The sequence below is a fragment of the Pagrus pagrus genome (assembly GCF_965226575.1).
Source record: "Pagrus pagrus genome assembly, chromosome: 10".
Classification (NCBI taxonomy): domain Eukaryota; kingdom Metazoa; phylum Chordata; class Actinopteri; order Spariformes; family Sparidae; genus Pagrus; species Pagrus pagrus.
In genome coordinates, this window is record NC_140194.1 from 8,019,715 (window position 1) to 8,033,745 (window position 14,031).

The 14,031-nt window shown below is 41.7% G+C and overlaps 1 protein-coding gene across 16 annotated transcripts in view; it reads right to left on the reverse strand.

Moving 5' to 3' along the window:
* frmd4a (FERM domain containing 4A) overlaps positions 1–14,031 on the reverse strand; it is a 106,622-nt gene that overhangs the window by 19,025 nt on the left and 73,566 nt on the right. For all 16 annotated transcript variants that reach the window (XM_084363656.1, XM_084363658.1, XM_084363660.1 and 13 more), the window contains exons 3-7: positions 9,283–9,377; positions 7,546–7,638; positions 4,648–4,732; positions 2,408–2,464; positions 1,556–1,578 (exon numbers count right to left, since the gene is read on the reverse strand). In XM_084363656.1, the coding sequence (XP_084219782.1) occupies positions 1,556–1,578; positions 2,408–2,464; positions 4,648–4,732; positions 7,546–7,638; positions 9,283–9,377 (353 nt within the window). The remainder of the gene's footprint in view (positions 1–1,555; positions 1,579–2,407; positions 2,465–4,647; positions 4,733–7,545; positions 7,639–9,282; positions 9,378–14,031) is intronic.

The following is a 14,031-nucleotide window of genomic DNA, read 5'->3' on the forward strand; positions in this document are numbered from 1 at the left end:
GGGGAACCACACAGTAAGCCAAAGAGACTTGGCAACGGATTCAGTTTTCAGACCTCCAGTGGCAGGAGGTCTTAATACCCCACTCTAATCCCCTCGCCTCTCTCAAACCTCCGCCAAGGCCCCAGAGGATTGGGGAAAGCCCTGGGAACATGACAGCCTATGAGCCGAAGCCCTGGAAGAGATCCCATCCACCCTGTCCGGCTGTTCTTCAATGTGTGAACGCAGCTGTAGTATCTGGATTGGTTGATGTTCATTCAAGTAACTACTCATTAGGTGTATAAGGTTGTGTCATAACGTTGGCATTCCACATTAAGAAAGGGCAGATGAGAGCTAAATTTGGACGGATACAACGGGAATAGTTTGCGTGAGTAGTTTTATATGAATACTGAATTTCCAAAGCAGACTTGTTGCAAGACTTTTAAAATACCTGTTGGATTATTTAAAGAAAGAATAAGACTCTTATTTCCCTTACATCAAGACAATTACTTTTGATTCAAGGAAGTTCTTGAAGAAGAAGAATTATTTTACACTTATTTTAGAAAGATTATACCTGAACAGTCACATTAATGGGTATTTTTAGAGAAGCAGCAAGAGATATGTAGTGAAATCTAATATGGAAGAGGGGATATACTGTATGGTTATGAAGAGAGGGCTGGGTCCATAGAGCTTTTAGAGATGGGAGTTATGTGTGTGTGGGAGGAAGGCGTAAGGAAAAGGGGAGGAGGGGGAAAGGAATGTCTCCAGAGTGTGTCACATTCCAGCCCTCTGCAGGATACTGTGTTTATTTACTCCTTTCACTGGCGGAAATGAGGTCAGAGGTGATGGCTGCTATAGTCTGTTATCTGTGCTACAACAAAGGGAAGAGTGGCTGAGGGATGACATACATTTAGACCACATCACACAGAATCCAGAAGCCACATGTAGACCGTAGCTCACATTAAAACACGTGAACGACTTGAAAGCTCCATAGCTGTAGGGTTTAAAGACTGGTGTGTCTGAACTGAAGTTGTCAATAGTACTGTCTTAACATCTTCTTGTGGTACATTAAGTAAGCTTTCATGCCCCAATGGTGAGCCCTGTCTTCAATACACAGAGACATGTAATCCGTGCTTTGAGTAGAGGCTGAAAAGAGTGAACCAAAGTGGAACAGTGATGGTAGGAAAGAAAGATGGAGGGAGGAATGTAAAACAAAGATAGTTCTCAGTAATTTACCTCAATGCTCAGGGGAGCAGACAGACCACTGATATCTCATTTATTGTCTCTCTGTCTGTGCCTTTCCTTTCATAATCAACATGTATTAACCCCCATCAGTAGGGCAGAAAATTAGAATATGTGATCTAAAAATTGGAGATAAAGAATGATAGAGTTCGCCTTCTCTTCTGGAAGGCTAATATCTTATGAATGACTCTCAGGTTTGATAAGCTCTGTCGCTGCATGTTGGGAGTGGGCACAAGGTCTTATACGTGGCACCATCCCTCTTAATTAACTCCATGATCTGTTCTCTAACACCTCTTGCGACAACATATACTTTCTTGCATGTCACTGGTGTGCTTACCTAGTGAAATCACCTTTAGCCTCCTGTGGAACAAAGAGGGAAAGACAAAAGTAGTGAGATTAAAAAAAAGGACAGTTTACATATGTGGATATGTGAGCACTGAGCAGTGACCATAAAACGTGTGTTTATGTTCTGTTAGCATAGGTGAACTTGCAGTCAGGCCTGCTGCCCTGGACTCAGATAGAAACATTAAAGCTCCATCTGGAGTGAAACCTCTGAAGGCCTACAGAGCAGATACCTGATACTGTACATCTGCACCTGCATTGAGGGCACACACACACACTCACACACACACACACACACACGCGCACACATACACACGTATATACACGGACAAACCACTCAGCCCAGTCACTGTGTAACATGACCTTGCAGCATCACAGTTAATGGACTGACCTACTCTGAGAAAGGGACAGGAGAGAGAAAGGAGGAGAATTTGTGGCCTAAAAAAAAGTTTCCCTGCTGCTCTGTCTTCTATTAACACTGACTGACTGCACCAAGAATTTTGCTGGTAGCCAAGCAGTTTGCTACCAACAAAGACAGTTGAGGTTTTTAGGATTTAAAACCTCCTAGCGTGACCACAGATTACTGACAGATTGATGCCTGAATTAGATAATGCCTGTTTAATCATCCACAATTACGACCACAGAAGATATTGTGTGTTTCATCATCGTCAATTAGGATCAAAGGCTGGTGGAGACATTTTGGACGACCACTTCAAACTGTTTCACAACTGTTTCAATGCAGAAGAAAAGCCCCTTGAAAAACTAGTGTGTTTTTAGCTAGTTGTGCTAAAAGTGAAAAACATCCACACCCACACATACGCACACAAACAAACATGTCTTATCTTACTTGTAGAATATAGGAAGCCAGTTCAAAGACAATGTCACTGTCCACTTCAATAAGCTCCTGCAAGAAGAAAAGCATGAAAAAGTGCATGAAAGTCATATTCTCCCACTCCTTGAAAATAAATAAAACACCCAGTGTGCCAATGTTGAGAGTGGATGTGCTTCTGATCATCATCCATTTATCTAAAATAGTAGTTCCTTTCATCTCCCTGACACTCCCCTTTCATTTTTTCTCTCCCTTCTCTAATTTCATGACCTCTTCATGTGGATGGAGCTCGGAGATTAGAGGCAAAGTAGAAGGGGGTTGGGAGAGGAGGGGGGTTTAGGGGTTGAGGGCAGACATGGATGCTCTGGTTACTGTGAACTTGGTATATTTTCAAGTGATGTTTAATAATAGTACAATTTTTTTGTTATTGATTGAGGATATCAGCATGTGTGAACATAAAAGAGGCAAGATGGAGAAGAAGCACTGAATTAATGTCTGTGTTAGAGAGATTGAAGGCTGCACTGAAATTGTTTCTTTAACTGCATGATAATAAGTGGAGGTTTGTGTTTTGTGCAGTGATTCACCGTTGCTATACATATACGTGGAATGTATACGTATGCATTGAGGGGGAGAAGGATACGGTTTAGTGGGCAGTGAGTAGTGGGTCAAGTATTCCAGGAATGTTCCCTTTACAATCCACCTCTTAATTGACTGGGAGATCAGACAGTCAGGATGAAACACTAGACAGAACAAACCCACCGTGGGTGTACCACCCAGTGTGCCAACAAATCATCATATACTGTGTGTTATTGTACTGTATGTGTTCCCACAGCAGAGTAGAACATGTTTCACACTACTTATACAAACATGAACCGCAGAAGGTCAAAATATATCTTATGCTGTGAGTGTGTAAAATCTTTTCTAAAAACACTGGTATTTCTTTTCTGTTTTCTTTTCTTGCCTTTGTAGCTCCATGGGGTCATCAAGGTCATCTAATGCTGGAGCTGGTAGAGAGATCACTTGTACTTAACACTAAACATCAGTGTTAAGTACAAGTGATCTCTCTACCAGCTCCAGCGTTGATGTTCTTATCAGTGTGACTTGTGATAAATGAGCAGACAGGGATCACGTATCTCTGACAACAACATTTAAACAGAGCTACTGGTAGGACTGACTCTGAAACCGTCTGTTTGTGGGACAGTCTTTCTGTGACTACTTGGTTACATAGTTCATTAAAGTTTCAGTGTTTATAACAACTTGGCATAAACTACACAACCTAAAGCCTCCAACTGAGAAATGGTTTACAAGCTGACAACATTAGCTAGAGAAAGCATGCATTTTTACCCAATGTATAAAAAAAAACTATGTACAACACCCTTTATTGAACATGTATTCAACAAACTTCTTACCCATTTCAAACTTCAAACAATACAGGTAAGAACTGCTGGTTCTGGTTATTAATGAATGATATATTATATTAAAATTGGCTCTGACTGTGCTCTGATGAAGTTTACAGCTACTGTCAGCAGAGAGAATAATGGATCTTATTTTATCATCACAGTTTTCTAGGGGGCTTTGACCGGGATGTTTCTGCCCCATTGTTTTCCTTCAGTCCACATACGCCCTCTTCTGGATAAGATGAATAACTGCTTGACACTGGTGTCTCTGCCACTATTGAGTTGGTAACTATAGGGACATCAGATTATGAACCAGTTAACTGAATAAGCAACATACAAATGGCTTTCTCTAATTGAGATGCTTGAAGTAAATCACCAGATTTACAAAATATATATTTGTCAATAATGGTTCAAAATGCTTTTTACCTTTAGAATTTTCTTTTTGGTATTAATTGCAAGACCTAATTCAAACTACCATTTAAACAGACTAAATAAATGTGATTCATGTACTGACAGATGGCAGTACATGTGTCAAATTATCCGCTAGTTGCTGCAACATGGTGCAGCACATAACACGATGGGTAACAGCTGATGTAAATTGTTCACATTTTCTGCTTCACCAAATCAGTGTGGAGCACCTAAGTCCAAGCTGTCCCCTCGTGGCTTCTCTGCATTTAGGACAGAAAATGGGCTAATGAAGTCGCAGCATCTGACAACAAAAATGTCTAGAATAACATTTTGGTTTTAAATACAAATTTATCTACCACCTTTATTTGTAAAGCATTTCAGGATAAATACATCCTTCATTATCATAATTCAACACTATTAGGAAGATGCATGGCAACAAAATAATGCGTTTACCTTGTAGATGATGGACTTGGCATTAAGGAAAAACAGCTCGATAGTGGCATTGTCCTTCAGGTAGGATATACTTTCTATGTAGAACCTGAACACACAGAAGGAGGAGTTTCAATACATATGCAACAGCAAAGGCAATGAGAACATGACCTTCGTTGACCAACTTTGCCCTTCAATCCTATAAAGAAAATCTAAAATTAGTAGCCTTAATTATTCATCTGCTTCAGAAAAACAAGTGAAACACAAATAATAAGGAGAGCCAGACATGTCACAACCAGATGTGAGAGAAATGGTGCAATGACCAATGTGACCAGAGGGGGGCACAGCATACCAAAGGCTGACCCTGTACCCTTCCCCTTAAACCAATTCTCTCTCTCACCATGGTGGCTGGCAATGATCCATTATTAGTTTGTGAGTGTGAGCACATTCCACAATGTGAGCGCGCGCACACACACACGGATTGAATGTGCTCATGATGCACTACACACATTGTCTGCCTCTCTGCATCATCAGCAGTGTGTAGTGAATCCACATGCACATACAGTACTTACACACACACACTCCGTCACATACTGGAGAGAGAAGCACAGTAACCCACTTCTGGCAGAGTGGTGAGGAGGGAACTAACATAATAATGCAGGCTAAATTTAGCTCATGAATGCATGCAGCAGAGCCAGAAGGGAGCTACGATGGTACGCTAGGAAGCTACTCATTGTTAGCTCTTCTCTCATGTAAATGTAAATCACAATATGTCAAAAACCTTCAATATAGGACTTGATGTGTCCCTACGAGAGCGTGTAATGTGAGCTAAGACCACGTCCTTATGAACCCATGCGAATGAATGTGTCGATTTGTGCGCTTATGAGTGTATAGGTATTGAGTGAGAGGGATTGTAGGAGGATCAATATTGGAGGGCTTAAATCGCGTTACCCATTGAGCTGCAAGAGAAATGAGAGGAGCCTTGTCAATATGCAGTGTGAACATTTAATTAAAGCCAGAAGTGTTGATGAGACATACACACACTGCCAGCACAACAGCAAGCATGCAAAAAGGCACCCACTGAATCAGCAGGAGGTGGGCATCTGCCTAGCATTTGTTGGGAACACACACAAATACCACATAAGCATGCAAATACATAACGTGCATGCACCTGCACAGAGACAAACACGCACCCACACACTCACAGAAAACAACCTTATAGCGGACTAATGAAAGCAATATGCTGCCACTGATAATGGATTCAGGCCTGACATTTGGGTGGATAGTTGTTCCATTATAATCCTGAATATACGCAAGTGTGTGTGTCGTGTGTCTGAGAAATAGGGTGGGATGTGTGTGTGTACGGGGGTGTAGTCAGTGTGACATTTGGAGAGATTGAGCTTAGAGATTGGACTGTAATGCGGGTGAGAAGAAGGGGGGGTGAAACCTCAAAATGGTGTCAAAGTTCACAATGTCACAGCCCCACCAGCACATCGTCAAACACCTATTAGTCTATGTAAATATACACACAGTGACCCTCAGCCTCACCACAGACGCGCACATACACAGTTGTTTTATATGATTCTATAGCTGACATAAAATAAACAGAGATCGTAAATCTAGCTGAAATAGTTGAAATAGCTAAAACAGTAGTAATAGCAGCTAAATTATATCTGTACATCTTTTGATAGTATCACTGCCACATTGTTCAAATACACCATTGTTCACTAAATAGAATGAACAATACGTCCATGCGCTAAGAATATGGTTTTACCAAACAGTCATCTCATTATGTCAGGACTTGCTGTGTGGTAAATGTCAACCTGGAAATGACTACTCAATGACATTGTTCAGCAGAGTTAATGTGCGTCACGTTACTATGTACGTTGCTCACCCAGGCTCAGTCCCTGGGGTGCTTATGACATCATAGAGATATGTTGGGGATAGAGAGCAATAGTGGACCCGAAACAAAGCCTTGGCTTTCTCTTTCGGGCCCTCGCTCATAGTGCATGTGAGTGTGTGTGCATGTGTATTTTGGAGAGTGGGTTGGGTTGAGAGGGCTTTCTAACAGAGATTAGAAAATCTCCTCTCAGGTCAGGTGCCTTTTTCTTTCTTCCTCAACAGCCTACTGGATATAAAACACCCACAGACACAGAAACAGGAAAACACGCACACAAACACACACACTTTGTATTTCTGTCACATACACACATGATCCAGTGGCTGTGTGTGAGTCAGTAGTGTTTTATATATCAGTGGGGCCATTGTATGAGCAGTACAAAGGGCTGAGGGAGGCATGTGGGATTGTGGGGAGATTTAATAACCCTGTCATAACAGGTCATAGAGGAGTTGGCTTTTAACTGGGGAGATTACTCCAATGCAGCAACAGCAAGAAGTGCACACTGCAAGGGCACATGCCTCATCATAGGTTGCCTCGCTGGAATATTTTCTACCCTGTTTATCATCACACTGACAGGTGAACCTTTTAGAAATGAGTCGGCAACAGTTCTTGTCAAATCGCTTCTGCATGAAACTGTATGTTAATGATGTAGAAGAAATGGTAAGGCTTCTCTCTCTCTCTGTATGGAAAAGCATTCCAATGTCTTGTTTGGCACTTTGTAGTCACCGCAAAGCCATTCGATGGGATTTGCATGCAGTGCATACTGATGAAGTCTAAGAGGCTCATGATTGGCTGAGAGGCTCCCGTGGTGGGAGTTTAACACCTGGGTCAAACCCATTTCATAGGGACCTGTCATAACTAACCTTGTTAATCTGTTCCTATTATCACAAGAAGTCATGTGTATGCACAAACACATATGCAGAAGCACGCTCTCTGTCTTTCTTTCTCTCTCCCACACATATTCAAACACCATCTCCAATCAGAGACCTCGGTATGTGTTAGTAAGGTTAATGAAGACTCACCTGACACAGAAGTAGAGGACAATGGGACCAGACTTCTTGGGGAACTCATGTTCTAATACCCTGCGGTCCAGCTGCAGCCAGCTAAAATGGCCCCTGATGGGACAAGACAACAAAACAACCAATCAATGTTATTATTCAGTCATGTCTGAATATCAAACAAGAATACACAAAAACTTAATCTAAAGACAGTGAACATTTTCTCCTTAAGCCTTCCCATTTTTCTTTTCCTGTTACTATTTCTTCGCCCCAGTTTCCACCTCTCCTCTTTCTTCTCAGTCGCTCCCCAACAGAGAGAGAAACTGCAGAGACAGCTTGTCACCCTGGTAACCCTGCATGGTCTCCTGAGCAACTGAGCAACATCTCTCTCAAACTCTCCCTCCTTCTGTCTCTGTCTCTCAATCTCTCTCCCCCTTTTCCCCCCAACACAGCCTCTTTGACCCACTGAGCGGTCAGAGCTGAGGCGTCTGCTCTCCCCAGGCACACGCTACAAATCTACACATCATAGAATTGGCCCTGGGGGACTAAGACTGCAAAGCTGATATTGCTTTACTGGACTGACTCTGGCTACTGTGTGTGTCACAGCCGTGTATATGCCATAGAGCAGAGGTCTTGCCTGACATCAGTGGGTGCATGAGATAAAACAAAAAACAAAGAAAAGAGAAGGCCATGGTGAAGTTTGCCTGTATGTAAATCACTTGAATGTTTGCATGACTTGGTTTGGACTATGCTGTGGTGCTTCTGTCTTTCTAGGTCACCAAACACAATAAAACTAATTTGAATGTCATGTTTGCATTTCAAGCACAGTTTTTCGTAGCAAGCCTACTGGCAGACGGTAGACTTATGATTTTGCTAGCCCACTGCATGAAAACAATAGCTTTATCATAACATCAAAACCCTTAAGAACTGGGGATCTTATTATACATCAGTTTATGGGTCAGTGTGATATCCAGCAAGATTATCAGCAATGGTTCAAAATAAATCTTTATTTGCATGTGAAAGATTAGTGAAAACTGCATAGTCTGCATCTGCTCTAGGCTGTTTTTTAAGTCAAATGTGAAAATGTCTATAGAGTCATTTCCCAACTAAAGAAGCCTACACACAAAAAAACACAGTTAAATATATAGAGGCACGCTGAAAATACATCAAGGGAAAAGCAGGCCAAGACCAACAGCAACATTTTACTGCAAGATCTCTAAAACCATAGTTGAAGCTCAAACAATGAACTGGCAAAAGAAGTTTTCATTGGGAGGCTTTCGTACACGGTACAGCATCTTGCAAATGTTAACTCTAAGTATCTGACAATAGGGTTTGTCTTTTTTTTCTTCAATACTGCTAGAAAAGTCCATTGGGTTCATTTTTAGAAGAATAACTTGGTAAATACAATGTATATGCTATTTCTTTGCTTAATATTTTTAGTTTTTTTCTTAATCCGATTGCTGATGAAACAAATTAATTTAAACAATGTGCTACTTTGGCTCAAATACAGCATGCAATCTGTCAAGTAACTACTGACTAAAGTTATCAAATAAATGCAGCTGAGTAAAAGTACAATATTTGCCTCCAATATGTAGAATAAAGTAACAGAAAATGGAAATACTCAAGTAAGAAGGTTCTTCAGGTAATGTACGTCGCTACAATCCATTATTGCAAAGAAGGTCACTGGTTTTTGAAGAGTTGATACTGATACACAATATGCACTTGAGTTTTCAGTGGAATTACTATTTCATTTTAACTTACGTTTCATCTGTGTATGCAATCCCAAAGTACTCCTTCTCCTTGAGGTTGAAGTGAGAGGCCACAAGGTCCAGCAAGTCCTTAGCCATCAGTTTGGGCTGCAGGGAAACAGAAACATTAGTACTGCCCTTTGTACAGTTTAATTTATCAGTTATAACTTGACCTGTGTGTGAGATTAGTGGTTTATCACGCTGCGGTTTAATTGGAACAAGTACATGTGGTGGAGCTTTATGTTAACGTATTCTATCAGCTATTGATTTACTGCAATGACTAAGCATTCTGACAAACACTGGGGAAAAGAGGTAAAGAGCAAGAGAGGAGGAGATAAATGAGAGAGAGAGAGCGCGAGAAAGATGGATGGAGTGTGTGGATGTTGCTGACAGTGCAGGTACCCTGCCCTTCCCCTCCCTCCCTCTCTCCTTTCCGCCTCTCTGACCCACACCTCTACTGCAGAGTCATGGCTCTGGGCTCAGCCACAATATTGCAGGGAGAGGGCCGCAGCTAGCATAAGCGTTCGCTAGCTAGTTAATATTGTGGAATACTTTCCAAGCTATATGCGATGACAACCTCCATTCATCACTACGCTCTGAGCATGCAGAGCATCTTAAAGCGAAGCAGAGGCCGGGGACTGCTGCCATATGCTGCTGGTTTGTGACATCCTGAGTAGCAGCAAGCAAGCCCCACCCTGAGGTTAACCATGGGTGTGCCTCACTGCCTACATTTTCATTGCACACACTCACACACAAAAATCTGCATGCACATATGCACACATGTGCTTATACACAACATACATGCAGTCCGCTCACAACATAACACACATGTGCTGTGCTGTTTAAATAAAGGGTAGAGAGAGGCAAGAGGCAAACATACTGCAACCAAATATGCGCGCGCACACACACACACACACACACACACACACACACACACACACACACACACACACACACACAAAGAACACAGCTACATGTGCCATCGTGTGCACATTGCTAAGAATCTCCCCCTAAGGTCCTGTACTATCTTCTCACTGCACGACTACAGTGGCAGAAGCTACTGGGAGCTATTTAAAGAGAAGGAGATGATGTCATGCAGACAGCAGGCATACACACACACACATACATGCACACACACATGCACACACACAACTCCAATGACCTAGATCTCATATAAGCGCGACGCCTACAGTGATCCTGCAACACAAAAAGGCTCAGGAGAGAATAGAAGCGATAGAGAGAGCTTGAGGAGAAGCTAACATATAGGTTGATTCTGACTCATTGCCATGTATCAGATGTACTATAGGCTACTGTGCTCTCTGAGTCTGTCTTTGACCTAGCCCTACACAAACCATACAGTATTGGGGAATTATCTAGACAAAATATCAAGGTTATCATTAAAAGAAAAACATATAAAGGCATATTTACAATAAGAATGATACTTTCACATCTTGAAGCAAAGGATAAGACCCTGAACATGTTAAATTTATACCATGGTTACTGTAGATTAATATATCATGAGCAGTGATTAAAGTCCATAACGACTGTGTATCCTGATCCATCCCATCCACAAAGGCTCTGATTGGCTCTGTTGGTTCTCCAAATGGGAGAGCAGCCATTCACAGGAGCGACACTAGCTGTCTTTGAAGTTCTCAAAACATTTCAGATGTGGAAATTTCAGGTCTGGAAGCTGTCTATCTTTATAGTATTAGCAGTAATACATGTTTTGGTTCAGTCTGAGACACATACAGTGGTGGTCTCTCATTACCACACAGCAGTCAACTGCCTTGGCAACAATATCAATTAAGCTGCATCCACGCCACCGTGGCATAACAAACACTGAGTGGGAGACAAGGACACGTGGACACATACTGTTTGGAAAGATGATACGGAGACAAAATGAGCCCCAGATACACAGCTGAACACCAGAAGTGGATGACTGAAGATGAAAACGAATAAGAGGACTTCTGTAAGGTTGGGCTTAGCTTCTAACCTCAACATTGTTATGAATACCAAGCAGCCTGTAAAAGTCACATGGGCTGCACTGGATAGAATAATTGAGTTTGGTTCTCTCCTCAAGTGACGACTCACCCCTTACACAATCATGCACACATCCTGACACTACAGCTTATCTGTGATAGAGCGGATACCTGAGGCATGAGTAATAACGTAAGGGAAGACACAAACAGTGATACAGACAGTGAATGACAGGTAATATAGTGTGTGATATGGCACACTAAACACACACACACACACACACACACACACACACACACACACACACACACACACACACACACACACACAAACAGACACACAATCCAGACAAAGCAGACACACACACACACACACACACACACACACACACACACACACACACACACACACACACACTTTGAAGCCATCTATCAGACAGTAAAGCTCTCTGCTAGCTTAGACAGCATTACTGCTAATAGACATTTAGCCTATGCCTCCTCAGCAGCACAGGTAATTAAGAATTACAGGGAGGTGCAAGTGAGGAGGAGACATGCTAAAGCAAACCTGCAGACAAGTGACAAACACACAACAGTAGCTCACTTGGCAGGCTGGCAGCAATTCACAGTCCAATCTCTGCAAACAGCTAGTCAGGCTCCCGGCGCCTCACTGATTTATCAGTGGCAGGGCTTAGGAGTCCAAGTGTGGGTAAGGAGAGAGTTTATAGCGTTTAAATTAACCTGGCTGATTATTGTGACTAATGTTCCGCATTTTTTAAATTATTATTAGTAACTACGGTAGTAACTTAAGTTATTTAATAAATATCAAGTACAATATTTGCCTCCAAAATATAGTGTCCTGAAAGTATAGAGTAGCACAAAGAATGGAAATACTGAAGTGAAGTACAAATACCTCAAAATTAGAGCTGCACAATAAACTGAAATATGATCAAAATCACAGTATGGCCAAGTTCAATATCCTAATTGCAAGAACCTGCAATTTCATGACGTACTGTGGTGCTGCAGAGATGCCCTGGCCTAAAAAAAATGTTTTACAGATGTAAGAAAACATGTTTGTTTGGTATAGACCACAACAAACGTCAAATCATTATTTTTACTATGTATAATATGAGGTGTCTCTTTATTAATGTAGTTCTTCATATAAACATCAGCATGGAAGAGCAACACTATTAAACAACTTAATACCTCATTTGCTCTTTAACCTATACCAGTCTAGCCTCAGGGAGTGATGACCCATATGATTGACATATATTTTCACCCGCTGTGTTTTTGGTGGTTAGCTTCGATCTTTACGGTCTGGTCAATAGGTATGTCGGCCTTCTGGCACACATTTCTCTGCCAATGAGGCGTTGCACCATAAACAAACCACAGAGGAGACTCTATCAAAGGTAGGAAGGAGGGGATGAGGAAGAAGAAAATGGAGAACGACACTTCTGGGATCAAACAGCTGGTCAATGTTACAAGTCAGTGACAGAAATGAGATCCAACCTTTCAGAGGCGAGCCAGCAGGAACTTAAATAAAAACCTCAAGAGGACTCCCTTGACCACACTGCTGTTAAATGATCAGTGAAGATATGAAATAGCTCACTTGAGTGTGTAATACTGAAGTAATGCCTTGATATTTAAAAAACATGACTGTTTGCCCTGCTTATAAGTTATGATCATCCCTTCAAGAAATTCTGTTTTTTTGCAAATGAGTGGAGGATCTGACTGTGTCTTAGTTCACCAGGAAACTAAGAATAACACTGTAACTCTCTGTGGTCCTATTAACAACGCACTGGCCTACTGTACATCCGCCCAGCGAAGAGAAGCAAAGACAGAGAGAAAGAGAAACAGAGCGAAAGACAGCAGTATCATGATTTATATGACAGTGGTTTGTTAATAACATCCCTTCTTCCGGACTTTTTGTCAGGCTATCTATCTTGCTAATATTACTGCCAAACTATAAAAATACCACTCGTTGCATTGTGTATATTATGTGGTAACAGACTTTCTCACTAACAACTTGTCTTCAAGTACCTGTAAAACTCTTTACATAATACAAAGATTACTGTAAAGTTTTAATCCAACTCTCTTTTTGTTTATTTCCTTGTTTTTTCCGTATTGATGGCGAAAAAGGATGAAGAATGAGTGGAAGAGAGGATTGATGGATGAAATATACTGTAGCTGTAGTTGGAGATTTGGAAGGCGACAGAGCCAGGGTAAGGCAGGTAAAGGCGGGTAAGGAGCTGGGTGAGAAAAGACGGTATGGAGAGGAGTGGAAAGTCAGAGAGATGAGAGAGAGAGTGGAAGAGGAGCAGAAAGAAGTACCAATTTGAGAGAGAGGATCAGTTCTGGCAGAGTAATCAAATCAGAAAGTCAGCAGACCTATCCTCGACTCTCCCCTCCATTTTCTCCTCTCAATTCCCTTCTCTTTACTGTCATCTCCTGTCTCGTCGTTCCTGAGCTCCCTTCTCACTTTCCTGTCTCCCTCTCATCCTCCTGAGTTTCTCTGTCAATCTTTCTATTCTCTGCTTGCTCTCCTTCTCCTGTTCCAGGGCAATTACCTTCTTTTTTTCCTATCGGGTAATGGTCAGACCAAAAAGGGGGCTAAGGGAGGTTGGGAAGAGTGGACAGAGCTTCTTAATGCTTTGGACTTTGAAGCCATAAACCCATGAGTGGGGTCTCATGAATGACGAAAGTGAGGTGAAAGTTACTTTGCAGAGAGGGCCACGCAATTTATTAAAAATTCAAATGTATTCTCATGTGTGACACTACTATACTTTCAC